The sequence below is a fragment of the Phacochoerus africanus genome, chromosome 8 (genome assembly GCF_016906955.1).
Source record: "Phacochoerus africanus isolate WHEZ1 chromosome 8, ROS_Pafr_v1, whole genome shotgun sequence".
Lineage (NCBI taxonomy): Eukaryota > Metazoa > Chordata > Mammalia > Artiodactyla > Suidae > Phacochoerus > Phacochoerus africanus.
In genome coordinates, this window is record NC_062551.1 from 58,777,569 (window position 1) to 58,804,125 (window position 26,557).

At 45.6% G+C, this 26,557-nt stretch overlaps 1 protein-coding gene across 1 annotated transcript; it reads left to right on the forward strand.

Moving 5' to 3' along the window:
- Positions 1 to 24,589, forward strand: LOC125133269 (leukocyte immunoglobulin-like receptor subfamily A member 6). Its single transcript, XM_047791380.1, is given in 14 exon segments — positions 1 to 227; positions 372 to 1,163; positions 1,400 to 1,702; positions 2,216 to 2,266; positions 2,401 to 2,525; positions 13,153 to 13,309; positions 13,549 to 13,584; positions 14,366 to 14,650; positions 18,182 to 18,397; positions 18,400 to 18,480; positions 19,050 to 19,100; positions 22,780 to 22,884; positions 23,335 to 23,387; positions 23,483 to 24,589. Coding segments are annotated over 14 exon segments (2,496 nt in total). The 5' UTR covers positions 1 to 133; the 3' UTR covers positions 23,630 to 24,589.
- The last annotated feature ends 1,968 nt before the right edge of the window (positions 24,590 to 26,557 follow it).

Consider the following 26,557-nt stretch of genomic DNA (forward strand, 5'->3'; position numbering starts at 1 on the left):
CCCTGTGACCATATGGTGTCAGGGGAACCTGGAGGCCCAGGAGTGCCATCTGTATACAGAGGGACACTTAGAGCCATTGGACACACAGAGCCTACAGGAGCCAAGGGACAACATCAAGTTCTCCATTGCACACATGACAAAGGACTATGCAGGGAGATACCACTGTTCCTGTCACAGTCCCATTGGCAGGTCAGAGCCCAGTGACGCCCTGGAGCTGGTGGTGACAGGTGAGAGGACACTCAGGGGGACCAGCCTCAGGCTCTGCCCTCAGGCAGGGGTCTGCTCTCAGGGGGGGTCCCTCTCACAGTCCAGCCCCGGGGGAGCTCAGGGGCTGTGAGCCCCATGTAACCAGCTGCCTCCTTCTCTCCTAGGAGCCCACAGAAAACCCACCCTCTCAGCCCTGCCCAGCCCTGTGGTGGCCTCAGGAGGGAACGTGACCCTTCAGTGTGGCTCACAGGATGGATATGACAGGTTCATTCTGACGAAGGAAGGAGAACACAAGTCCTCCTGGACTCTGGACACACAGCAACGTGCCAATGGGCAGACCCGGGCCCTGTTCCCAGTGGGCCCCATGACCCCCAGCCACAGGGGGACGTTCAGATGCTATGGCTCTTTCAGAGACAAACCCCAGGTGTGGTCAGAACCCAGTGACCCCCTGGAGCTCCTGGTCTCAGGTGAGGAGGGCCCAGCCTGGTCCCAGAGGCTTTGGCTTTGGCTCAGAGCAGAGCCCCATGTGAGGGGGAGGCTCAGGGGGTGGGGCTCCTGGATCAGAACCCAGAGTGTGAGAGACAGTGAGACCTGGGGGTCAGGAGGGACAAGGGGGTCATGGGGGAAGCAGCCCCTAACCCAGGGCTCTCTCTCCCCAGGGGGCTCTGGGAAGCCCTCCCTCCTGACCCCGCAGGGCCATGTCATGGCCTCTGGACAGAGTCTGACCCTCCAGTGTCGCTCTGCCATCAGCTATGACAGGTTCGCGCTGGCCAAGGAGGGGGCACAGGACCTCCCCCAGCGCCCTGCCTGGCAGCCCCAGGCTGGGCTCTCGCAGGCCCACTTCCCTCTGAGTGAGGTGAGCAGCCTCCATGGGGGCCGGTATAGATGCTATGGTGGACACAACCTCTCCTCCCTGTGGTCGGCCCCCAGTGACCCCCTGGACATCCTGGTGGCAGGTGAGGAGCCAGCGGGTCAGGTGGGGACCCACACTCTGCACAGGCCCTGCTGGGGGAGCCCCAGGGGGATGCTGGGACCAGGGGGAGGGGTCCCCAGGGAGGGAGGGACAGACAGTCGGGGGTGGGGGGGATGGAGAGGCTCAGAGAAACAGAGACACAGATGAGCGTCTCAGAGAGGCCGTGTCTCAGTTCAGAACCAGGCAGCCGGCAGCCCCTCATCCGCTCCCTCTCTCCAGGACAGCTCCCCGACACACCCTCCCTCTTGGTGCACCCGGGCCCCTCGGTGGCCACAGGAGATAACGTGACGCTGCTGTGTTGGTCATGGAGTCCGATAGACACCTTCCTTCTGTCCAAGGAGGGGACAGCCAATGCTCCCCTGTGTCTTAGATCGAAATACTATGGTCAGCAGTTTCAGGCCCAATTCTCCATGACTCCTGTGACCTCGGCCCACAGGGGGACCTACAGGTGCTACGGCTCACTCAGCAGTGACCCCTACCTGCTCTCACACCCCAGTGACCCCCTGGAGCTCATAGTCTCAGGTAAGGGGACCCTGGCCTGCCTTTTCTCAGTCAACCCAGGGTTCTGTCTTAAGAAATGTCTGACACAGTAATGAAGGAGGGGACACGGGTGCTCCACAAAGGAGGACATTCAGTTGCCCCTGACTACAGCATCACATCTCTGAGTCCTGGATCCTTGGCTAATGAATCAGTGGGAACTCTCAGATGTGGGAGAATAGATTCTAGGGTTTTGCATCTCAGACTGAACACAGAACACACCGCACTCAATTATTTCTGTACTGAGAGACCACTTTTCTCACTAATCCTGAGAGCCTGAGGCACCACCACCTCTTAACCAAAGTGATTCAAAAGCAGGTTCTAAATTCAAAGAACACAGGGAGGCTGAGGAATCCACTGGAGGAGATCAGAGGGAGCCTGGCAGAGTAGAGACAGGGTTCATTAAGGAACTGTGTAAAAGTTATAAGAACTGGGAGCATTGAGAACACAGAGCCTGGGAGAAACTCTGCACTCACACCCCCACTTCATGATTCTCAGGACAAGCAGACACCATCCGCCCATCTCAAAACCAGCCAGATCCCACGAGCGGTGAGGAGGAGGAATCCTCAGTTATGGGGCTGGGTTCTGGGGTGCAGGTCCTATAAAGGGGAGGCTGTGCCCAGGATTCTGGGGTCACTGGGATCTGCCCTCACCTCTGTGACCTCTCTGTCCGCAACCCCTAGCTTCTCCCCCCCAAGACTACAGAGTGGGGAACCTCATCCGGATGGCCGCGGCTGCCCTGATCCTGCTGGGCCTCGGGATTCTGCTCTTCCAGGCTCGACACGGCCATGGAGGAACCCAAGACGCGGCCAGGAGCTGAGCACAGAGGCCACAGGGCACCGTCCAGAGTGGCAGAGCCTTGGCAATGACCCCATGGGCACAGGAGGTTCTGGAAGAGAATCTGCAGTGTTGTGAGAACTGCCTGCTGAGACCATGGAGGGAGAGACGGGGTGTGGGTGTGGGGGGAGGACTGGGGAGTCCCCGTACAGGGCTCTGCCTCTGTTAAACCGAGGTGCTCTCCTCCTCCACGGACGCCTCTCCCTGATGGCCTGTCTTCTCTCACACGGCAGGTTTGGGTCCTCACTATATGCACTCATGTTGTTTCACTTACATATAATATATGTTCCTTTATTTTTAATTTCCACATTCACTAATGTGTGTTATTGACCTTTATCCATCCATCCCAGAACACAGACTCTGTTTTAATAACTGAATAAATGGGTGAAAATGATCTCTAGTTTGGAAGATATAAATCTAAAATCACTCCCTAAAACTTTCCCAACAATCCATTCTCTCATCAGAGGACACCTGGTAGAGTTTCTCCAGAAAAAAGAGCGGTTTGGATGAGTACAGTGGCATGTGAAGTTGACAGTCAGTGGGTATGCTGGGAAAACAGCTCTAAAAATATATGATTTTTCAAAAGTCCTAAGTGTGGCAATTGTCTGTTTCTTTGGTAGAAATACTCTTTTTGGTCAACTTCAAGGTGCCAGTGTGGATGTGCTCTATGCACAGTTGGGAGGTGCAAATGAGAACAACCCAGCTGCAGCACACCTCACTGATGGCCCCAATGTGCACGTATGTCTTCTGCAATTTTAAAATTCACAGTGGAGTTCCCAGTGTGGCTCAGCGGAAATGACACTGACTAGCATCCATGAGGACGTGGGTTCAATCCCTGGCCTTAGTCAGTGGGTTAAGGATCTGGCATTGCCTTTAGCTGTGGTGTAGGTTGCAGATGTGGCTCAGATCCCACATTACTGTGGCTGGGGTGTAGACCAGCAGCTAGTGCTCCGATTCGACTCCTAGCCTGGGAACCTCCATATGCCACAGGTGCAGCACTAAAAAGACAGAAAAAATAAATAAATTCACAGTAATGCCTACCTCAGTGTTATGCCACAGTGTCATGAAAGTGGGATTCAAAAATTCTACTACATCCACATTAAAGGTAAACAGAGAATAAGGGGACTGTTAGTTGTGGGAGAAAATACTGAGTGCCTATAATCCCAACGTGTCCCTGGAAGGAGTATACATTGTTACAGCCAATGTGGAGAGTAAATAATAATAATTACCCATTAAAAGAAAGAGACACACTGGCCCATAATTATGTATCCTAGAGGATAAGGTGCATATGCATATGATATCTTTGTAACAGAGAAGAACAAACCTGACTCCAAATTGGATCTATTCTTTCAGCTCTGACCCTTATGCTCTGCTGCCTGGGCTTCGTCATGCTATAAGCAACATCCCTTGAAGAAGTTCAGAGCCAGCATGACACCAACATCATCTCCTCTGCCAAAATTCTCGGGAATGTGTTATCAGGTCCAAGTGCATGCTGCTCACCACGCAACAGAGAGACGAGGTCTTAGAGCAAGGAATGGCAACTTCATTTGGAAAGTGAGAAACCATGAAGATGGTGGACTACTGTCCCAAAGAACCATCTTACCTGAGTTGGAACTCAGTCTTCTTTTATGCTAGAAGGGGAGCTGTGGCTGGTTGGTGCACAAACTTTTTAATGCCTGGATCCTTTGTTCTCACAGCTTTCCATATTGGTCTGGTCACAATGTTCCTATAAGCCTCCAACAGGACAAAGGTTCTTCTCTGTTATGAAACTTTTTATCCTTATACGAATGGAAAGGTCAGAGCCTTGAGAAACGGCTCTCTGTACCATTCTACCCATCTCTGGGTTGGTTTGTGTGCCAGTACACACCATCTTGATTCCTAGAGCTTTGCAGTAGAGTTTCAAGTCTGGAAACACGATACCTTTATTTTTCTTTCTCAAGAGCTTTGGCTATTCAGGATCTTCTGTGTTTTGATATAAATTTTAGAATTATTTGCTCCAGTTCTATGAAAAATGCTGTTGGTATTTTGACAAGGATTGCACTGAATCTGTACTTGCTTTGGGTAGAATGGACATTTTAATGACATTGATTCTTCCAATCCATGGGCATAAGATCTCTTTCCATTTATTTGTGTCATCTTCAATTTATTTCTTCAATGTCTTATAGGTTTAAGAATACTTTTTTTTTCTTAAATCTCCTTGGTTATATTTATTCCTAATTATTTAGTTGTTTTAGTTGCAATTGTTAGATTGTTTGTTTGTTTTTTTTAATAGACTTTATTTTTTATTTATTTATTTATTTTTTGTCTTTTCGCTATTTCTTTGGGCCGCTTCCGCGGCATATGGAGGTTCCCAGGCTAGGGGTTGAATCGGAGCTGTAGCCACCGGCCTACGCCAGAGCCACAGCAACGCGGGATCCGAGCCGCGTCTGCAACCTACACCACAGCTCACGGCAACGCCGGATCGTTAACCCACTGAGCAAGGGCAGGGACCAAACCCGCAACCTCATGGTTCCTAGTCGGATTCGTTAACCACTGCGCCACGATGGGAACTCCCAAGATTGTTTTCTTAATTTCTCTTTCTACTAGATTGTTTTTAGTGTATAAAAATGAGACAGATTTTTTGTATGTTGATTTTATGTCCTACAACTCTACTGAATTCATCTATTAGTATTTATAGATTTTGGTGCAGTAATTTTGGTTTTCTGTGTATAGTATCATGCCATCTGCCAACAGTAACAGTTTTACTTTTTCTTGCCTTTTTTTTTTCTTTTTTTTTTGCTTTCTTTTTATAGCCACACTTGTAGCATATGAAAATTCCCAAGCTAGGGGTCCATTTGGAGCTGTAGCTGCCAGCCCACATCACAGTTCACCGCAATGCCAGATCCTTAACCCACAGAGTGAGGCCAGGGACTGTGCCCACAACCCCACGGACACTAGTGGTGTTCTTAACCCACTGAGCCACGACAGAAACTCCTCTTTGTGTCCATTGTGGATGGATTTTATTTCTTTTCCTTGCCTAACTGCTGTGGTTAGGACTTCCATTACCAGGTTGAATAAAAGTGGGGAGAGGGAGCATTTTCTCTCGTTCCTTAATTTAGAGGAAAAGCTTTCAGCTCTTCACCTTTCAAATTGATGAATGTAGATTTAAAAAACCCTCGACAAATTATTAGCAAACTGCATAAAATATATATTAAAGGGATCATACACCATAATCAAGTGGGATTTATCCCAGGGATGCAAGAATTCTTTAATATTTGCAAATCCATCAATGTAATACACCACATCAACAAACTGAAAAGTAAAAAGCATATGACCATCTCAATAGATGCAGAAAAACCTTTTGACAAAATTTAGCACCCATTTCTGATAAAAACTCTCCAGAGAGTGGGCACAGAGGGAAACTACCTCAACATAATAAAATTCATATATGAAAATCCCACAGCCACTATCATTCTCAATGGTGAAAAGCTGAAAACATTTCCACTAAGATTAGGAAGAAGACAAGGATGTACACTTTCACCACTATTATTTAACATAGTTTTGGAAGTTCTAGCCATGGCAATCAGAGAAGAAAAAGAAATAAAAGGAATCTAAATTGGGAAAGAAGAAGTGAAACTATCACTGTCTGCAGACATGATACTGTACCTAGAAAACTCTAAAGACGGGACCAGAGAACTGTTAGAGCTCATCAATGAATTCGACAAAGCTGCAGAACACAAAATTAATACAAAGAAATCCACTGCATTTCTCTATACTAACAATGAAAGACCAGAAAGAGAAATCAAAGAAACCATCCCATTTACCATCTTATCAAAAAGAATAAAACACCTAGGAATAAACCTACCTAAAGAGACAAAAGACCTATGCTCTGAAAACTATAAGACACTGATGAAAGAAATCAAAGATAACACAAACAGATGGAAAGACATGCAATGCTCTTGGGTTGGAAGAATCAGTATGTCAAATTGTCAAAAATGACGATAATACCCAAGGCAATCTACTGATTCAATGCAATCCCTATCGAATTACCAAGGACATTCTTCACAGAACTAGAACAGAATATTTTAAAATTTGTATGGAAGCACAAGAGACCCCGAATAACCAAAGAAATATTGAAAAAGAAAAACAGAAATGGAGGAATCAGACTCCCTGACTTCAGAAAATACTACAAAGCTACAGTTATCTCGACAATACAGTACTGGCACAAAAACAGAAACATACATCAATGGAATAGGATAGATAGCCCAGAAATAAACCCAAGCACCTGCGGTCAACTAATCTATGACAAAGGAGGAAAGAACATACAGTGGAGGAAAGATAGTCTCTTCAATAAATGGTGCTGGGAAAACTAGAAATCTACATGGAAAAGAATGAAATTAGAACACTCTCTAAAACCCTACACAAAAATGAACTCCAAATTGACTAAAGACCTAAATACAAGGTCAGATACTATAAAACTCCTAGAGGAAAACACAGGCAGAAGGCTCTTTGACATAAATCACAGCAACATCTTGTTTGATCTATCTCCTAGAAGAATGACAATAAAGAAAAAAATAAACCAGTGAGGCCTAATTAAACTCAAAAGCTTTTGCACACCAAAGGAAACCATTAAAAAAATGAAAAGACAACCCACAGAATGGGAGAAAATCTTTGCAAACGATGCAACAGATAAGGGCCTAATCTCCAAAATATACAAACAACTCATATAACTCAACAACAACAAAACCCCCCAAAAAACCCTATTTTAAAAATGGGCAGATGACCTGAATAGACATTTTTCCAAAGAAAACATACAGATGGCCAACAGGCACATGGAAAAATGCTGAAAATCACTAATCATTAGAGAAATGCAAATCCAAATACAGTCAGGTACCGCCTCACACCTGTCAGAGTGGCCATCCTTCACAAGTCAATAAATAACAAAGGCTGCAGAGGGTGTGGAGAAAAGGAAACCCTCCTACACTCTTGGTGGGAATGTAAAGTGGTACAACCACTATGGAAAAAAAGGATGGAGGAATCTCAGAAAACTAAATTTAGAGCTATCATATGATGCAGCAATCCTACTCCTGGGTATATATACCTTGACAAAACATTCATTCAAAAAGCTACATGCACCCCTATTTCATGGCAGCACTATTCACAATAGCCAAGACACGGAAACAAGCTAAATGACCATCAACAGATGAATGGATTAATATGTGGTACATATATGCAAGGAATACTGCTTAGCCGTTAAAAGAAAAACTAATGCCATTTGCAGCAACATGGATGGAACTAGAGATTCGCATCCTAAGTGAAGTCAGCCAGAACAAAAAAGACAAATACTATACGACATCACTTACTTGCGGAATCTAAAATATGGCACAGATGATCCTACCCACAAAACAGAAACAGATCCCTCAGCCAAGGAGAGCAGACTTGCGGTTCCCAAGGGGGAAGGGGGAGGGAGTGGGATGGATGGGCAGTTTGGTGTTTTTGGATGCAAACTATTACCTTTGGAGTGGATGGCAATGGGGCCCGACTGCACATCACAGGGAACTGTGATTGGGTCACTTTGCTGTAAATCAAGGATACTTTAAAAATGAAAAAAAAGTTATAGTAAAAGGATTATACACCATAATCAGGTGGGATTCACTCCAAGGATGCAAGGATGGCTTAGCGTCCATAAACCAATCAGTGTGACACACCACATTAACAAAATGAAGGATAAAACCACAGATCCTCTCCATAGATGTAGGAAAAAAAAAATCTGACAAGATTCAACACTCTTTTATGATAAAAACTCTCAATAAACTAGGTTTAGACAAAATGTACCTCAACACAATAGGCCATAATGACAAGCCCACAGCTAACAACATACTCTATGGTGAGTAACTGAAAGTCATCCCTATAAAATCAGGAAAAAGACAAGGATGCCCCCTCTCACCACTCTTATTCACCATAGTATTGGAAGTCCTATATAGAATAATTAGGAAAGGTAATGAAATAAAAGGCATCCAAATTGGAGAGAAAGGAGTAAAACTGCCACTATTTGTGGGTGATACAATTTTATATACAGGAAGCCCTAAAGAGTCCAACAACAAAAAAAATACTGGAAATTATAAATAAATACATCATTTGAAACTATTTTCTGCCATTCTGTAGGTTGTCTTTTTTGTTTTTGTTTTTTCATGGTTTCCTTTGCTGTGCAAAAGCTTGTCAGTTTGATTTATTTTTGCTTTTATTTCTGTTGCCCTGGGAGACTGACCTAAGAAAATACTTGAAGGTTGATGTCAGAAAATGTTTTGCCTATGTTCTCTTCTAGAAGTTTGATGGTGTCTTGTCTTATGCTTAAGTCTTTAAGCCATTTTGAGTTTATTTTTGTGCATGGTGTGAGAGTGTGTTCCAGTGTCACTGATTTACATGTGGTTGTCTGGTATTCCCAGCACCACTTGCTGAGGAGACTGTCTTTTTCCCATTTTATATTCTTGCCTCCTTTGTTGAAGATTAATCGACTGCAGGTGTCTGGGTTTATTTCTGGGTTCTCTATTCTGTTCCATTGGTCTGTATGTCTGTTTTGGTACCAGGCTTAATCTCTAAAATATACAAACAACTTATACAACTCAACAGCAAAAAAATAAAAACAAGCAAACAAAAAAAACAACCACCACCCAATTGAAAGATGGGCAAAAGACGTGAGTAGACATTTTTCCAAAGAAGATATATAGGTGACCAATAAGCACACAAAAAAAGGCTCAACATCACTGATTATTAGGGAGATGCAAATCAAAACTTATATAAGGTACCACCTCACACCAATCAGAATGGCCATCATTAACAAGTCAACAAATAACAAATGCTGGAGAGGGGGTGGAGAAAAGGGTACCCTCCTACACTGTTGCTGGGAATATAAACTGGTAAAACCACTATGGAGAATAGAATGGAGGTACCTCAGAAAACTAAATAGAGAACTACCATATGACCCAGCTATCCCACTCTTGGGCATATATCCAGACAAAACTTTCACTGAAAAAGATACATGCACCTGTATGTTCACAGCAGCACTATTCACAATACCAAGACACGGAAACAACATTGAGAAGATGTGGTATATATACACAATGGAATACTATTCAGCCATAAAAAAGAACCAAATAATGCCATTTGCAGCAATATGGATGGAACTAGAGACTCTATATACTAAGATAAGTCAGAAAGAGAAAGACAAATACCATATGATATCACTTACATCTGGAAACAAATTTACAGCACAAATGAACCTTTCCACAGAAAAGAAACTGACAGACATGGGGAACAGACTTGTGGTTGCTGGGGGTGGGGGGAGGGAGTGGGATGGACTGGGAGGCTGGGGTTAATAGATGCAAACTATTGCATTTGGAGTGGATAAGCAATGAGATCCTGCTGTATAGCACAGGAAACTATATCCAGCCAGTTGTGATAAACATGATGGAGGATAATGTGAGAAAAAGAATATATACATGTCTTTTTAGGGCTGCACCTGCAGCACATGGAAGTTTCCAGGCTAGGGGTCAAATCAGAGCTGTAGCTCCTGGCCTACACCACAGACACAGCAACAGTAGATCCATGCCGTGTCTGTGACCTGCACAAGAGCTCACGGCAATGCCAAATCATTAACCCATTGAGTGAAGCCAGGGATTGAACCTGTGTCGTCATGGGTGCTAGTCAGATTCATTTCTGCTGAGCCATGATGGAAACTCCAGAAAAAGAATATATAAATATGTGATATCCAGTCTCATATATATAACCTCATTTATATATTATATATATGATACATATATATATATAAGATATATGGGAGATATATATATGAGATATATATGAGATATATATGTATATATATGAGATATGTATATGATACTGGGTCACTTTGTTAGAAATTGACAGAACACTAAATTAACTATAATGGAAAAAATAAAAATCATAATATAAATAAACAAGTACAGTAAAATTGCAGGATACAAAATCAACATATGAAAATCTGTCCCATTTTTATACACTGAAAATGAGCTACCAGAAAGAGAAATTAAGAAAATGATCCCATTTCCAAATGCAACCAAAAGACTGAAATGCCTAGGAATAAATTTAACCAAAGAAGTGAAAGACCTGTACAATGAAAATTATAAGACATCGTTGCAAGAAATTGAAGAAGACACAAACAAATGGCAAGATATTCCATGTTCATGGATTGGAAACACTAAATTCTTTAAAAGATTAATTTAAAAATTATTAAAACGTCTATATTACCTAAAGCAATCTACCGATTCAATATTATGTCTATCAAATTCCCAAACACATTTTCCACAAAAGAGTACAAAAAAATTCTAAAGTTCCTATGGAACCAGAGAAGACTGCAAATAGACAAAGCAATCTTAAGAAAAGAACAAAGCAGGAGGTATCACAGTCCCCGACTTCCAACCACACTACAAAGCCATAGAAATCTAAACGGAATCATACTGGCAGAAAAACAAATGCATAGATCAGAGAACAGAATTAAGGGCCTAGAAATAAGCCCACACATATATGAACAATTAATTTACAACAAAGAACATACAATAGGGAAGGAATAGTCTCTTCAGTAAATGGTGTTGGGAAAGCTGGACGGCCACATCAAAAATAAAAACAGGAGTTCCCATCGTGGCTCAGCAGCAATGAAGCTGACTGGCATCCATGAGGACGCAGGTTCAATCCCCCACCTCACTCAGTGGGTTAAGGATCCAGCGTTGCCCTGAACTGTGGTGTAGATCACAGACATGGCTTGGATTCTGCGTTGCTGTGACTGTGGCGCAGGCCAGCAGCTATACCTCTGACTGGACCCCTAGCCTGGGAACTTCCATAGGCCATGGGAGCGGCCCTGAAAAGACAAAGAGAAAAACAAAAACAAAAATAGACCACTATCTTAAAGCAGACATAAAAATCTACTCTAAATCCATTAAAAACTCGATTGAAAGACTACAAACCCTAAATTCCTAGAATAAAGATAAGTGGTATGCTCTTTGACACGGATGTTAATCTTTCTAGATTTGTCTCTTTAGGCAAGGAAACAAAAGCACAAATAAACAAATGGGATTATATCGATTTAAAATGGAAAACAGTATGGAAATTCCTCCTAAAACTAGACATATAACTACACTATGATTCAGCCATCCCACTCCTGGTTATACATCCAGACAAAACTTTCATTCAAAAAGATACATGCAGGTGTTCCCGTCGTGGCGCAGTGGTTAACGAATCCGACTAGGAACCATGAGGTTGCGGGTTTAGTACCAGGCCTTGCTCAGTGGGTTAACAATCCGGCGTTGCTGTGACCTGTGGTGTAGGTTGCAGACGCGGCTCGGATCCCGCGTTGCTGTGGCTCTGGCGTCGGCCGGTGGCTGCAGCTCCGATTCAACCCCTAGCCTGGGAACCTCCATATGCCGCGGGAGCATAAAGTAAGTCAGAAAGAGAAAGACAAATACCATCTGATATCACATATATCTGGAATCTAATATACATGTATATACACATTCTTACATACATATATATATGAATGACTGGGTCACTTTGCTGTACAGAAGTAATTGGCAGAACATTTTAAGTCAATTATAATAAACAATTTTTTAAAAAGAAAAAAAGAAGCAATGTCTTAAATAGAATGTGTTTTTCAATGGGCATCATTCCTACATGTAACTTTCTTTTCTTTTCCTTTTTTTTTAAATATTTTTTACTACTCAAATGAATTTATCACATCTGCCTACATGTAACTTTCATCAGAAATAGTGATAAAATAGATGTCTTTCTTAACCTAGATAAAAATAAACAGAAGCTAAGTCCCCTTACAATAGATCCGTGTAATAGATACACCAGAGTAATAGAGATAGTTCCATGACATGACTAATCTTTTATTTATTTTTCTCGAAATAATTTTTTAAAGTAAAAGAATTTTCAAGTCTCAAAAAAATAAAAATAATGAAATTGGTATTTCAGTGAAGAAGTTTTTATGATAGCTATCATTAATATGATGGAGCATTAAAGATAAAACCAGGAGTTCCCATCGTGGCACAGCAGAAACGAAATCTGATTAGGAACCATGAGGTTGTGGGTTCGATCCCTGGCCTTGCCCAGTGAGTTAAGGATCCAGGGTTGCCGTGAGCTGTGGTGAAGGTTGCAGATGTGGCTCAGATCCTGCTTTGCAGTGGCTGTGGTGGAGGCCAGCAGCTGTAGCTCCAACTGGACCCCTAGCCTGGAAACCTCCACATGCCCCAGGTGCAGACCTAAAAAGACAAAAGACAAAGAAAAAAAAAAGAAAAGATAAAACCATAGGAAATTTGGAAATTTTTAAATATAAGAAAGAATAGAAAATTCTATGAAAATCATATTAAGAATGAAAAAAGAAAATAATTCAGTGCATCACAGAAAATGAGATATTGCAGAATACATTTTCAGTAAACATGAAAATGCAGCTCTTGGGTTAGAGTTTGCATTTCAAGTACAGCCACTGTAAATGATTTGAACAGACAGCTCTAGTCTGAAAAATTTCCAGGAAGCCCAATTTCTCCCTCAGCTGGGCCCCCTCCACTCCCCTACTTAAGGTAAAATAGCCTGCATGCGTCACCCTTCCGTCTTGTGGTCAACTTGTAAACTGCATTAGTTGGGCTGCCATAACAACCTGGGTACTTCTCAGTTTTGCGGGGTCACGGTCTCTGTTCAGCAGACGCAGTACCATGACTCTCAGGATCATCAGCCCGGCCTGTCTTGGTGAGTCCTGGCATGGGAGGAAGGGGAGGAAGCGCTACGGTGCAAACACTGGCCTCAGAAGCCAAGTCCTCTCTAACTGAGAGCCCTGCGTCCATGGGGTGAGGTGGCCTTGATGGCTGAGATCATCTTCAGCCAAGCACGGAACTAGCTGATGAGGCTCACGGGGCCAGGCAGAACCAGGAGGGGGAGGCCAGGTCTTGCATGGACATGTGTTGCCCATCGTGAGTGTTTTTTTCCAGGGTTCTTCTTGATTCAGAGGATCTGGGCACAAGAAGGTAAGTCCTTGCTCCAAACCCTGGTTGCCAACCACTCAAGTAAGAGAATTTCTGTAGCAGGAGGGCAGGTGACACAGGAGGTTGAGTGCTGAGTTGACTACGGAAAGCCTTGGGGGTGAAGCCCCTGTGAACTACAAAGTGGGGGCCCAGGGAAATCTCGCCCCCAATTCTGGTCCAGAGACCCTCCCCAGACACCGCCCCCTCGGCTAAGCCAGGCTCTGTGGGCCCCTATAGGGGATTTTGATGTTTGGATCTGGGGTGTCTGGGGAGGACCTGGTGTCATCTCTAGAGAGAGGCACGGACGCAGTGCCAGGAACAAGATGATAACGCAGGTCCTCCAGCAGTTCCCCGAGGAGGGATTTCAGAGCACGACCGCTGCTGGTCTTTCAGAAGAGGGAAGACTCCTCTGCCGTGACCTCTGAGATTCCAGAATGTGCTGTCAGAGGCTCCACTGGGTCCTGTGTTTCCTGTGAGCTGACATCATTTCACTCACAGGTTATTCTTCTACTCAGTGTCTACTCTGTGTGGTTTTACACAACAAATTTTACATGAGCAACTTCTAGTAAGTCTGTGATTTGGCACTTGCTCAAAATTCTCAGAAGACATTTCTCCTGTAGGAGATGCCACATCTGTGTGGTGTGGGGGGGTCCCCATGTAGCATGGGTTCCTCTAGTTTGGAAGGGACCTAAGAGACGTGGGAAGGAGGAGGAGCCACTGAGCATCGGGAGGGGGGGCACTCCACTTTCTTCTCTAAACTGTGCCTCCTTGTCCTGTCCCCCAGGTGGTCAGGACAAGCCCTACCTGTCTGCCTGGCCGAGCCCTGTGGTTTCTCAAGGACAGCATGTGACTCTTCAGTGTCACTCGCATCTCAGGTTTGACAAGTTCAGGCTGTACAAGGATGACGGAGCCCATGTCCCTGAGCTCCAGAACATCATATTTCGGAGCAGCTTCCTCATGGGTCCTGTGACCGCAGTACATGCGGGGACCTACAGGTGTCATGGTTATCACAGGGACTCCCCCTCTGCGTGGTCAACACCCAGCGACCCCCTGGAGATTGTGGTCACAGGTCAGGGAGCGCTTGTCCAGGGGGGCTGCCCATTGTCCCAATCTTCCCAATCCCAAAGTTCTCTGGAGGGAGTGTCACTCAGGGTCCAGTCGGAACCCCAGGAAATACTCCAAGTATTTTAGATAAGAGGGGACTTAAGGCAAGAAGTTGGGTCCCCTAGTGGGCAGGATAAGGGCACCCCATTATGTCCACATCCTAATACTCCAAATCTATGAATACATTATGTTACATTCCAAGGGAAAGGACGATCAAATATGGAATTAATCATGGTAAACAGATAACCTCGAGATGGGGGGATTATCCTGGATTTTCCAGGTGGGCTCAGTGTCATCACTGAGACCACAGACGAGAAAGAGGGAAGGAGGATTTGAGCTTCAGAGGAAGGCAGCACGAGAAAGACTCCGCCAACCATCGCTGGCTTTGAGGCCAAAGGACAGGGTCATGAAAAAGGAATTGAAGCTGCCTCTCAAAGTCAGAAACAGCACGGGAACGGATACTCCCCTAGAGTTCCAAGAGGGACACTGCCCTGCCAACGCCTCGATTTCAGTCCTTGAGACCTATGCCAGACTTCTGACCCAGAACGCCAAGATGACCAGTTTGTGTTCTCTTCAGCCACCATGTCTGTGGCAAAGGATTATAGCAGCGCTAGGTAACGAGAGGTACCCAGGTGAAGGACAAGTTAGGACTGCAAAGGGGGGACATGAGACTACCCAGCAATAGGTAAGGGCAGGATGCTGGTGCCACCGCTAGGCTGGCGTGTAGAGAGGGGTCTGTGTTCGTGGTGCCAGTGTTAGGGTTTCCTATGGAAGCTGGTACCACGGAGAAGACACAGACATGGCAGGAGATGTCCCCCCACACACACCTACATCCACAGTCACAGGTCAGGTGGACACTGAGAGGTACTATAGTTCCCGCCTTACTGCTCCATTTTTACCTCCTATCAGGGATTCTAGTTTGTCAAAAAGAGCATGAACGTGGCGGATAATAAAGCCTGGAAATGCATCCTGGAGGGGTCATCCTTCCCACCCTGGCATAGAAATCAGGAAAGGGGTCTGTGGGGATCAGATACAACAGCACAAATGCCCAGGGTGAGCTCAGTGGGAATGGAGCCTGGTGCTGCTGGAGGCAGAGAAACAGAGAAAAGGGAGGGAGAGAGGTGGAGGAGGTGTAGACAGAAGGGGACCTGGAGACGCAGAGAGGAAGGAGGAAGACAGACGTGGGGAACCCCACTCAGAACGGGAGCCGTGGAATGGGGTGGGGCGGGGGGACTCCTCCTAAACTCACCACATCTATGCTCTTAGGAATCTACAGAAAGCACCCTTCTCTCTAGGCTCAGCAAGGCCCCCTGGTGCAATCAGGAGGGAACACAGCCCTGCGATGTCTCTCAGAGTCTGACTTCACTGTGATTCCGCACAGAGAGGGGGTAACCACGTATCCCTGGCACCTCACTGGGCAGCCCCATGATGGGGGCTTCCAGGCCAACTTCTCCCCAGGCCCTACAACTTCTGCCCAGGCAGGAGCCTACGAATGCTTCTGTTCTCTCAGTCACCTCCACTGTCAGGGGGAAGCCCCCCACACCTCTCTGGACCTGGTGAGCACGGGTGACCATGTCCAGACTTGCCATCAGTCTTATCTGGAAGCCGCAGGTGGTGGTAAGGAGATGAGCATCGGCTCTCATGGAGAGAAACACACCGGGGGAGAGCTGCATCAAGAGAGCCAATGAAAGAGGAGAAACAAGTGCAGACCAATTACATCATCAAAAAACAAACAAAAAAAACCCCCAGGAGTTTCCATTGTGGCTCAGTGGTTAGCAAACCTGACTAGCACCCATGAGGATGCGGGTTTAATCCCTGGCCTCACTCAGTGGGTTAAGGATCTGGTGTTGCTGTGAGCTGTGGTGTAGGTCGCAGTCGAGGCTCAAATCCCACATCGCTGTGGCCCTGGCGTAGGCCGGCGGCTACAGCTCCAATTGGACCCCTAGCATGGGAACCTCCATAGGCCGTGGCTGTGGCCCTAGAAGACAAAAAGACCAAAAAACAAAACAAAACAAAAAAAGAGACACGGGGTAAAGACAGAGGAACTCAGAAATGGAGAGATTCAGGCAGGTATGCAGGTGTCAGAGAGAGGGCACCCTTCCACCTGGACTTGGTGCAGAGACCAGGAACCCTTTAGAAGTTTGGTTTCCATCTTAACTCTATACTCTCTTCCCTACTAAAGGAATCAAAGACACACCATATATCTGACCCAAGAGTCATGACCACGCTGGCCTGTCCCAGGCTGGTTCCCCACGGGCCCTGCGACTTCAGCCCACGTGTCATCCATAGGGGCTGTTTTTATCCTAACCTGGCTGTATTCCACATGGTTGAGCCACGACGTGCTCCAGGACACTGCGGTTCCTGGTGGAGGTGCCAGACATCAGCTCCAATATGTTGTGTTTTATGGGTCCTCCTCCCGCATGCATGGGCCCCGTTGCAAGTTCACCCCAAGTGTTATAGGATTATGGAGGCCAAAGCCCACAGAGAGATGAAATGAGAGAAAAAGCAAAGTCAATGAAAAGCAGAGACAAAGAAACACCTTTGTGCACATGCCTGCACACACACACACACACACACAGAGACAGAGAGAAAGACAGAGAGACAGAGAGACTAAGCCAGAAGAATTGGGGGTAGCAGGAGAGACACAGAAAAAAAAAGTATAGAGGGAGGGAGTTCCCACTGTGGTGCAGTGGTTAACAAATCCGACTAGGAACCATGAGGTTGCGGGTTCGATCCCTGCCCTTGCTCAGTGGGTTAAGGATCTGGCATTGCCATGAGCTGTGGTGTAGGTTGCAGACACGGCTCGGATCCCGCGTTGCTGTGGCTCTGACGTAGGCTGGTGGCTACAGCTCTGATTAGATCCCTAGCCTGGGAACCTCCCATATGCCGAGGGAGTGGCCCAAGAAATGGCAAAAAGACAAAAAAAAAAAGTATAGAGGGAAAAGGGATAGAGAATTAGAGAGAAAGACATGAGGGAGCAGAGAAAGCTTAAAAATCAAAGACCTGAGTCAGGTGCATAAAGACAGTGACAGGAGTTCCTGAATCCAACCAGGAACCAAGAGGTTGTGGGTTTGATCCCTGGCCTTGCTCAGTGGGTTAAGGATCCGGCGTAGCCACAAGCTGTGGTGTAGGCTGCAGATGTGGCTCGGACCCCGAGTTGCTGTGGTTGTGATGCAGGCCAGCAGCAACAGCTCTCATTAGACCCCTAGCCTGGGAACCTGCATATGCTGCAGGTACAGCCCTAAATAGACAAAAAAGAAAAGAACAAAAGACCTGGAATTGTCCCTGCTGTGGCTCTGGTCACTCCGTGGAGTGGGTTTAATCCCTGGCCCTGAAACTTGCACGTGCCATGGACGTGGCCAAAAAGAAAGAAAGAAAAAGAGTGAGAGCGAGAGAGAGAGTTCAAGAGAAGAGGGAGAGTGGACTCAGTTCAGGGGTGAAGGACGGTGCGAGTAAGGAGCAGCCCCTCTCAATAAACTACCCCTCTTTCTGCCAGGTCTATACCAGAAACCTTCTCTCTCAGCCCAGGGGGGCCCCTGGGTGAGGTCAGGAGAGAACGTGACCTTGTCCTGCAGCTCCGAGAGTTCCTTCGACATGTACCATCTGCTCAGGGAGAGAAAGAACCATGGATGGTGGCTCACTGGAGCACAGAGCCACAGTGATGTGGCCCAGGCAGACTTCTATCTGGGCCCTGGGACCCCAGCCCATAGCGGATCTACAGGTGCTACAGCTCCTTCAATCACTCTCCCTACAGGTGGTCAGACGTGAGTGACTCACTGTCCCTTTCTGTCACAGGTGAGGACCTCATCCTGTCTCAGGTCTCATGATCCAAACTAAGCATTAAGAGCATATATGAGGGATGTCCTTCTGATAATGAGAGGATGCTTAGGGATTCTGGAGGGAAAGAAGCCTGGATAAATAAAGAGGAAGAGAAAGAGAAATTGAGGCTGTACATTTAAGATACCTCTTATCCTGTATGGAGGCCACATGGCGGGGAGAGGCTCTATATATTGAGGTGCATGGAGAGAGGTCAGGGCAGACCCAGGAGGAGGAGAGACTGGGCTCAGCCTCAGGGGATCACTTCCCGGAAGACCCTCCTCACCCCCAGCCCGATCCCCCAGGGGAACAGATGTTCTGAATGCCAAGGGGAGAAACCTCATCTTGGGTACAAGCATCGTTCATCATCCACCGCTCCTGTTCCCTCTCTGCATCTGGAAGTCTCAGGGGGGGAGTCAAGTCCGCAGGGGTTATGGGAAGGGGACCCTACGACACCCAGGAACTCAGCACTGGATGACACAGGAGCTTCAGGGAAGTAGAAGACAGCCAGCCTCCTCTATTCACCTCGCGCCTGTTCTGCTTTCCAGGAAACTCTTCAAGCCATCAGCCTCTGCACCCAAGGCCAGGCTCCAGCACTGGTGAGTAGAGGGTTCCTCCAGGAAACCCTGGAGAGAGAAGCTTTGTGATGGAGTGTTGACTCAGCCGCCTTCTACTTCTGTGATTTTGGGCTTGTCAACATCCATCTCTGATCCCCAGACTCCACCAGAGCAGATGGGGTTTGGACCCAGGGAGGATGCTTAAATCTTGGATTCTCTGCAGCTGAGATCTCCTCCCAGGATGAAAATAAACCTGACCCTTCTTTCCAGGAAGGATGCCATGTTTGTTCTGTGCCCAGTCCTAACTGGAGATGAGGCTTATAAAGATGTGAAGAAGGGAAAGAAGGCAGATGCCTTGCAGTGACAGAGAACTGAATTCATCCACAGATATGGCTCCTGGGTTAACCTGTGCATCAAGCACGGTTCCACATGCTGGATATGCACTGTGTATTCACTCCCTACTGCTGCTATTGCAAATTTCCACAAGCTTAGTGGATTAAAACACCATTGTGTTTTAAATTCGTTACAGTTCTATAGTTGAGAAGGCTGAAATGGGTCACACTGGGCTAAAATCTGAAGGCTCTCTTGCCTATTCAGCTTTTTTTTTAAATGATTTTTATTTTTTCCATTATAGCAGGTTTACAGTGTTCTGTCAATTTTCTACTATACAGCAACGTGACCCAGTCACACATACATTTATACATTCTTTCTCACCTTATCCTCATCATGCTCCATCATAAGTGACTAGGTATAGTTCCCAGCAGGATCTCATTGCTTATCCATTCCAAAGGCAAGAGTTTGCATCTATTAACCCCAGATTTCCAGTCCATCCCACTCCCTCCCCCTCCCCCCCGGCAACCACAAGTCTGTTCTCCAAGTCCATGAGTTTCTTTTCTGTGGAAAGGTTCATTTGCGCCATATATTAGATTCCAGATATAAGTGATATCATATGGTATTTGTCTTTCTCTTTCTGACTTACTTCACTCAGTATGAGAGTCTCTAGTTCCATCCATGTTGCTGCAAATGGCATTGTTTTGTTCTTTTTTTTGGCTCAGTAGTATTTCATTGTGTATATGTACCACATCCTCTTAATCCATTTGTCTGTTGATGGACATTTAGGTTGTTTCCATGTCTTGGTTACTGTGAATAGTGCTGCAATGAACATAGCAGTGCATGTCTCTTTTTCAATGAAAGTTTTGTCTGGATATGTACCCAAGAGTGGGATTGCTGGGTCATATGATAGTTCTAGATTTAGTTTTCTGAAGTACTGCCATACTGTTTTCCATAGTGATTGTACCAATTTACATTCCCACTGACAGTGTAAGAGGGCTCCTTTTCTCCACACCCTCTCTAGCATGTGTTATTTGTGGACTTATCAATGATGGCCATTCTGACTGGTGTGAGGAGGTTACCTCACTGTAGTTTTGATTTGCATTTCTCTAATCATCAGTGATGCTGAGCATTTTTTCATGTGTTTATTGGCCATCTGTATATCCTGGGAAAAAAACCAGACCAAGGAGGTGAAAAACCTATATGCTGAGAACTATAAAACATCAATCAAGGAAATTAAAGAAGATTCAAAGAAATGGAAAGACATACCACACACCTGGGTTGGAAAAATTAATATCGTAAAAATGGCCACACTACCCAAAGCAATCTACAGCTTCAATGCAACCCCTATCAAACTACCCATGACATTCTTCACAGAACTAGAACAAACAATCCTTTTCAGCTTTTAGATGCTTCTTACATTCCTTGGCTCAAGTTATCCTTCTTCCATATTCAAAGCCAGCAGTGGTTGGTCATGTCTGTCTCACGTCAAATCACTCTGACCCTCTTTCCTTCAGCCCACCTCTTCATCTGATTTTCTTCTTCTCCCTTCCTTTTCCTTTTTAAAGGAAACCTGCGATTGCATTGGGATCATCCAACTAATCTGGGGTAATCTCCCTATTTTAAAGTCAGAAAATTAGCAAGCTTAATGCCAGCTGCAACATTACTGCCTCCTAACATAGTAAAACATAATCACAGGTTATGAGGATGAGGGCATGATATGTACGGGGGGAGGAATGCATTCTTCTGTCTACTACTAACAGCAAACAAGGCAAGGCTGACCTCTGCTCTTGGGAGTTGCTATTGCAGTATGGTTACGTGGGAGGGCAGAAAACGAATACACAAATGGAAGAATTGACAGAACACTGTTAACCAGCTACAATGGAAAAAAAATAATTGTGAAGCAACTATGCATGACATTTTAAATAAAGTGGTAGATGATGCAGAGCAGACAATTTAGCAGGAGTGGTAGAGAACCGCTCACTCAGCAGGCAACGTTTCATTTGTGACATTAACGACTAGAAGTATTTAACTCTGAAGATGAGTGGACGAATAGTCCTTCACGGCTGTTGGCCATGAGGGTACCAACGTGAGAAGACTCTTACGTTCAAGGAGTAACTCACGCCTGAAATGCTGGGAGTGACGTGGAAAGAACTACATGATGAATGACAGGAGATAGAGAGGACCCAGGTTACATTAAAGAACTAAGAACAAGGGGTTTGTGTTGCAGGTTCACTGTCATTGGAAACCATGGGGTTTTCCTGGGACTCGCTATATGACTAACAGTAACTCCCAGGAAGAGAAGGGGTTGTAAAGCAGGTGTGTATCTGGGATCCAGGAGACCATGGAATAAGCAGTGTCTACGTTCCTGGTCAGATAGAGAGTGAATTAAGGAAGTCGATGGACAGAAGACACGTTTCTGCAGTGGCATCGTTTGGCGAGAGGTTCTACTAAGTCTGATACCTCCTCATTGCTTGATCCCGGGCTCACGACCTCCTGAGAGTTTATTACATCTAAATCCATACTTGGAAGGGGGGAGAAAATACATAGGGTGGTGCAATGAAGGCATATAGTATACCGTATGATACACCAGAATGCCAAAACCACTTGGGTGCAAATCATTATTCTACGTCTGTATGATGGCCTCTTTGAGCCTCTATTTTATCCACACAGAGTGAGGCTGAACCTCTGCCCTTTGAGGCTCACAGGGAGGATGAGGTCAGATCAAATCTGAGAAAGAATTACCATCCCTTTCCCTGCCCCGCATCACAGGTCCTCGATTAGGGAGGGGGCTGCATATGTGGTTAAAAAAAAATGGAACAAAATAAAAAATAAAACCACTTCTACCCACCCAGGTCCCTTCACCCCAAACCTCAGCTCATCCTCTATTTCAATTATATGTGTAGATGCAGATGAGACAGACAGACGGATGGATGCAAATAGTGACCACCACTATTTTTTTAGTGCGTTCAGATCTTGGACTCAGAGGTGGGAAATAGTACTACTTCTTGGTCAACTTTCCTCCTGATTTCCAAAAGGACCAGATTTGTTGGGGCAGGAAATAACAAAAAACATGTTCGGCAGTAGCTGAGAGAGGAGTTTGTCTTTTCCCTCTATCTCCTCAGAACATCAACCTAATACATGCCTCATGACACCTGAAAAAAAGTAAATACATTTCATTCTGCAACCCTGGGCTCACACATCTTGTAATCACTACATGGCTGTATGACCTAACTCCACGTCCTTTGATATTTCACTTTTTCCCCCCTTTATTAGAAAATGTGATTGGATGCAAGGGTGTTGGGGAGGTAAATATACTGTTTTTGTTTACTCAGAGATCAGTAGAGGAGAGCTGCTATGATCTGCTTATTGGTTTTACATCTTTTTCCAGATAACCCCAGCCACCTGCATGGCCTGGCTGGGTCTTCAGGGGCCATCATATGCTTTGTCATCCTTCTTTTCATCCTCATCCATTGCTGGCGCCATGCTAAAAAGAGTAAGTCACAGAAAGAAGCAGCCAGGGCCATCTGGGCAAAGGAGGGAGGAGGGAGGAGAGTGGAGACAAATGGGGTTTATGTTTGCAGGTGGATACCTGGTTCAAGGCAGGGGCCACAGAGATAGAACAGCACTGCCCTTGCTCCTTCTCTCAGCTCGCAGACTATTAATCAATTCTCCACTGGACCCTCTTGTCTAGGGCAGCCACTGATATCTAGGGAAGGGACCTACATCAGGGAGAGAGTAGGGGGAGCACTGATGGAGTAGAAATTAGGAGCCATCAATGGGATGGAAGTTTGAACTTCAAAGAGGTAACATTTCGGAGTCTACTCTTGGGCAGGTGAGTATCTCAGATGCCCAATGCATCTCTCTGTGCAGTGGTATCTGTATCTATGAAATGAGAATCCAGAAGTGCCCACCCCAGTGTTTTGATGGCGTTTATCATCTACAGATGGTGCCAAAATGGACAGGGAGCCTGAGGTGGACAGAACGGTGAATACGGAGGTACGTCCGCTTCAGTACAAGCTCTTCATGGAGTCTCATTTCCCGAGTCCCCACAAATGTGGGCACAGCCTCACTCACAGTCTCCCTTTATGCAGGACCCTGAAGGAGAAGAGCCCAGGGAGGTGACATACACAGAGGTGGATCACTGGATTTTCACACAGAAAAAAATCACTCCCGCTTCCCAGAGCCCCAAGGAACCCTCGACTGATACCAGCATGTACATGGATCTTGCAACCTGCTAAGACCAGATCGAGGCTTGAATTCTATCCCCCAACTCACAGAGGAAGACCCTGAGATCTTCCGTGGATGCCATAGGTCTTTCTCCAACCCAGCTTGACAGCTGCATTGCCACAACAGCTGGAATCTGAAGACACAAGTCTTCATCTCCAGAGTCCTCCACCTTCATCATAGGGCCATGTCTAAAGCCTCAGGACCCCTCGGAAAGCCCCCGGCCATTCTCGAATGTTCTTATGATGATTCAGTTGTTTCCAGTATTATCAACAAAATCATCTAAGAATTCTAGAAATTCAGCCCGTATCAGCCCCCTCCCTCTGACATTCTACCGGTAAGATTCTAGAAATTATGACATATTTAATCAAAGAATTAATGCCTCCAAAAGGTTTGTGTAGAGACACAGCATATTCTAAGTCTTCAAGCAAATATTCGTGGTGAAAAATCACATTCTCATGGATCTTGGTCTAGTGGGAGATGCTAATTGAATACTATCTGTGAGAGAAAAGGCAATGCAGAGACTCCCTCCTTGCATGATCTTTGCCAATTTTGCTTATGCCAATTTGCTCCAGAAATTTCTATACAACATGAATCTGAGCGTGGCTCTCTCGTGCTTATAACTTTCTATGGTCTTCCTTACCGACAGGAGAGAAATCAAATGCCCATGCTTAGCCCACCATCCGCTTTTTCACTTGACCCCTGCCCACCTTGACATCATAGCCACCTGTACTTTCTCATTCCTAGTTTAAGCTGCACCCTGCTGGGTCACTCAAAATCCATAAATATAAGAAGCTCACTCTTTTATTCTCTCAAACCCAGCTTGAGGTCCTTGGTGTCGATAAATATCTTAAAGTCAGAGTTAATGTCCCAACTTGAACTCTAAAATTCATGTCCCAGCGTGAACTCTAGAGGCCCAGAAGTGAATTCATTTTTGATGTCCTTTTTTTTTTTCTTTTCTAGGGCCACACCTGTGGCATATGGAGGTTCCCAGGCTAGGGGTCTAATCGGAGCTGTAGCCGCCAGCCTATGCCAGACCCACAGCAACGCGGGATCCAAGCCGTGTCTGCAACCTACACCACAGCTCACGGCAACGACGGATCTTTAACCCACTGAGCGAGGCCAGGGATCGAACCCGCACCCTCACGGTTCCTCGTCGGATTCGTTAACCACTGCAGAACTCCATTTTTAATTTCTTGATGACCACATGTCCTTGGATGTCTGCAAGGTAGGACGATTTTAGTGGAGAAACCAACTGGTTCCTTCGTGACACAGCCCAACACTCCGACCTCAGTGAGTCACGGTGACTGGGTCGCTTGTTCGTGAGACCTTTTGAAAAAACGGGGTTAGGCTTTACCAACAACCTTGTGAGGAAAGTACTGAGGTTTTCCTACCGCCTTCCTGCCACCACACAGGCATGGGCTCCGCCGCTATCAGCATCACCCACCAAAAGGTACACTTTTTAATCGAGGCTAAACCTACACTTAACTCATCATAACCACCTAAAACCCATAGCTCACCTCAGGGTTCACGCTTGGGTTTGAATATATAACGACATATAGTCATCATTTACGGCATCATAGAAAGTATTTCCTCTGTCCTAAAAATCCTGTGTCTTCTGCCTATTCATCCATCCCCATGCATCTTTTCTGGCAAGCATGGATCTTTCTATTGTCTCCACAGTTTTTCCTTTCCCAGAATGTCAGAGAGTTGGTATCAGACAGTATGCAGCCTTTTCTGATTGACTGCCTTCACCCCGTAACATCCAGTTAAGTTTCCGCCATGGTTTTCACGGCCTGACCGCGCATTTCTTCTGGCACCGAGTATCAGTCCGTTGTCTGGATGGACGACCGTTTACATTCCTGTTCGCTCACTGAAGGATATCTTGGTTGCTTCCGAGGTGGGGCAATTATGAATCAGGCTGCTATGAACAGCCACATGCAGGGTTGTGTGTGCACCTGCTGGACTGTAGGCTGGACGCTTAGTCTGTAAGAATCCTCCAAACTCTCCTCCAAAGTGGTTTTGGATTTCTACCAGCAGGATTTGTGAGTTTCTGTGGCTCCACAGCCTTGTTGGCATTTAGCATTGCCAGTATTTCAAATTTAGGGTATGCTAACAGGTGTGCAGTGGTATCTCGCTCCTGGTTTAGTTTGTCTTTCCCTGATGACACATGATATGGAGCATTTTTTCTTTTCTTTTTGTCTTTTTAGGGCTGCACGCACAGCATATGCAGGTTCACAGGTTAGGGATCCAATTGGAGCTGTAGCCGCTGGCCTACGCCAGAGCCACAGCAACGCAGGATTGGAGCCGCATCTGCCACCTACACAACAGCTCACGGCAATGCCAGATCCTGAACACACTGAGAGAGTCCAGGGATCAAACCTGCATCCTCATGGATGCTAGTAAGGTATGTTAACTGCTGAGCAGTGATAGGAACTCCTGGAGCATTTTTTCATGTGTAGTTTTCATCTGTATACCTTTGGTGAGATATCTGTTAAGGTCTTTGATTCATTTTTAATCAGGTTTTTTTCTTATTGCTGAGTTTTAAGAGTTCTTTTCAATTTTTTTTTTTGACTAATAGTCCTTTACCAGATGTCTTTTGCAAATATTCTCTCCCAATCTGTGGCTTGTCTTATAATTATCTTGATTGTCTTTCACAGAGCAGAAGTTTCCAATTTTAATGGAGTCCAGCGTATCACTTCTTTTGTGGACTGTGTCTTTGGCACTGTCTAAAAAGGCATCACCGTGGTCTTCCAGGTCTTATCCTGTGTTGCTGTCTAGGAGTTTTATGATTTTGTCTTTTACATTTAAGTCTATGATTCACTTTGAGTTAATTCTTTTGACAGGTCTAAGGCCTGTGCCTAGATTCATTTTTTGCCTGTAGATGTTTCACAATCTGTTGAGGAAACTATTTTTGCTCCTTGGTCAAAGACCGTTGATAA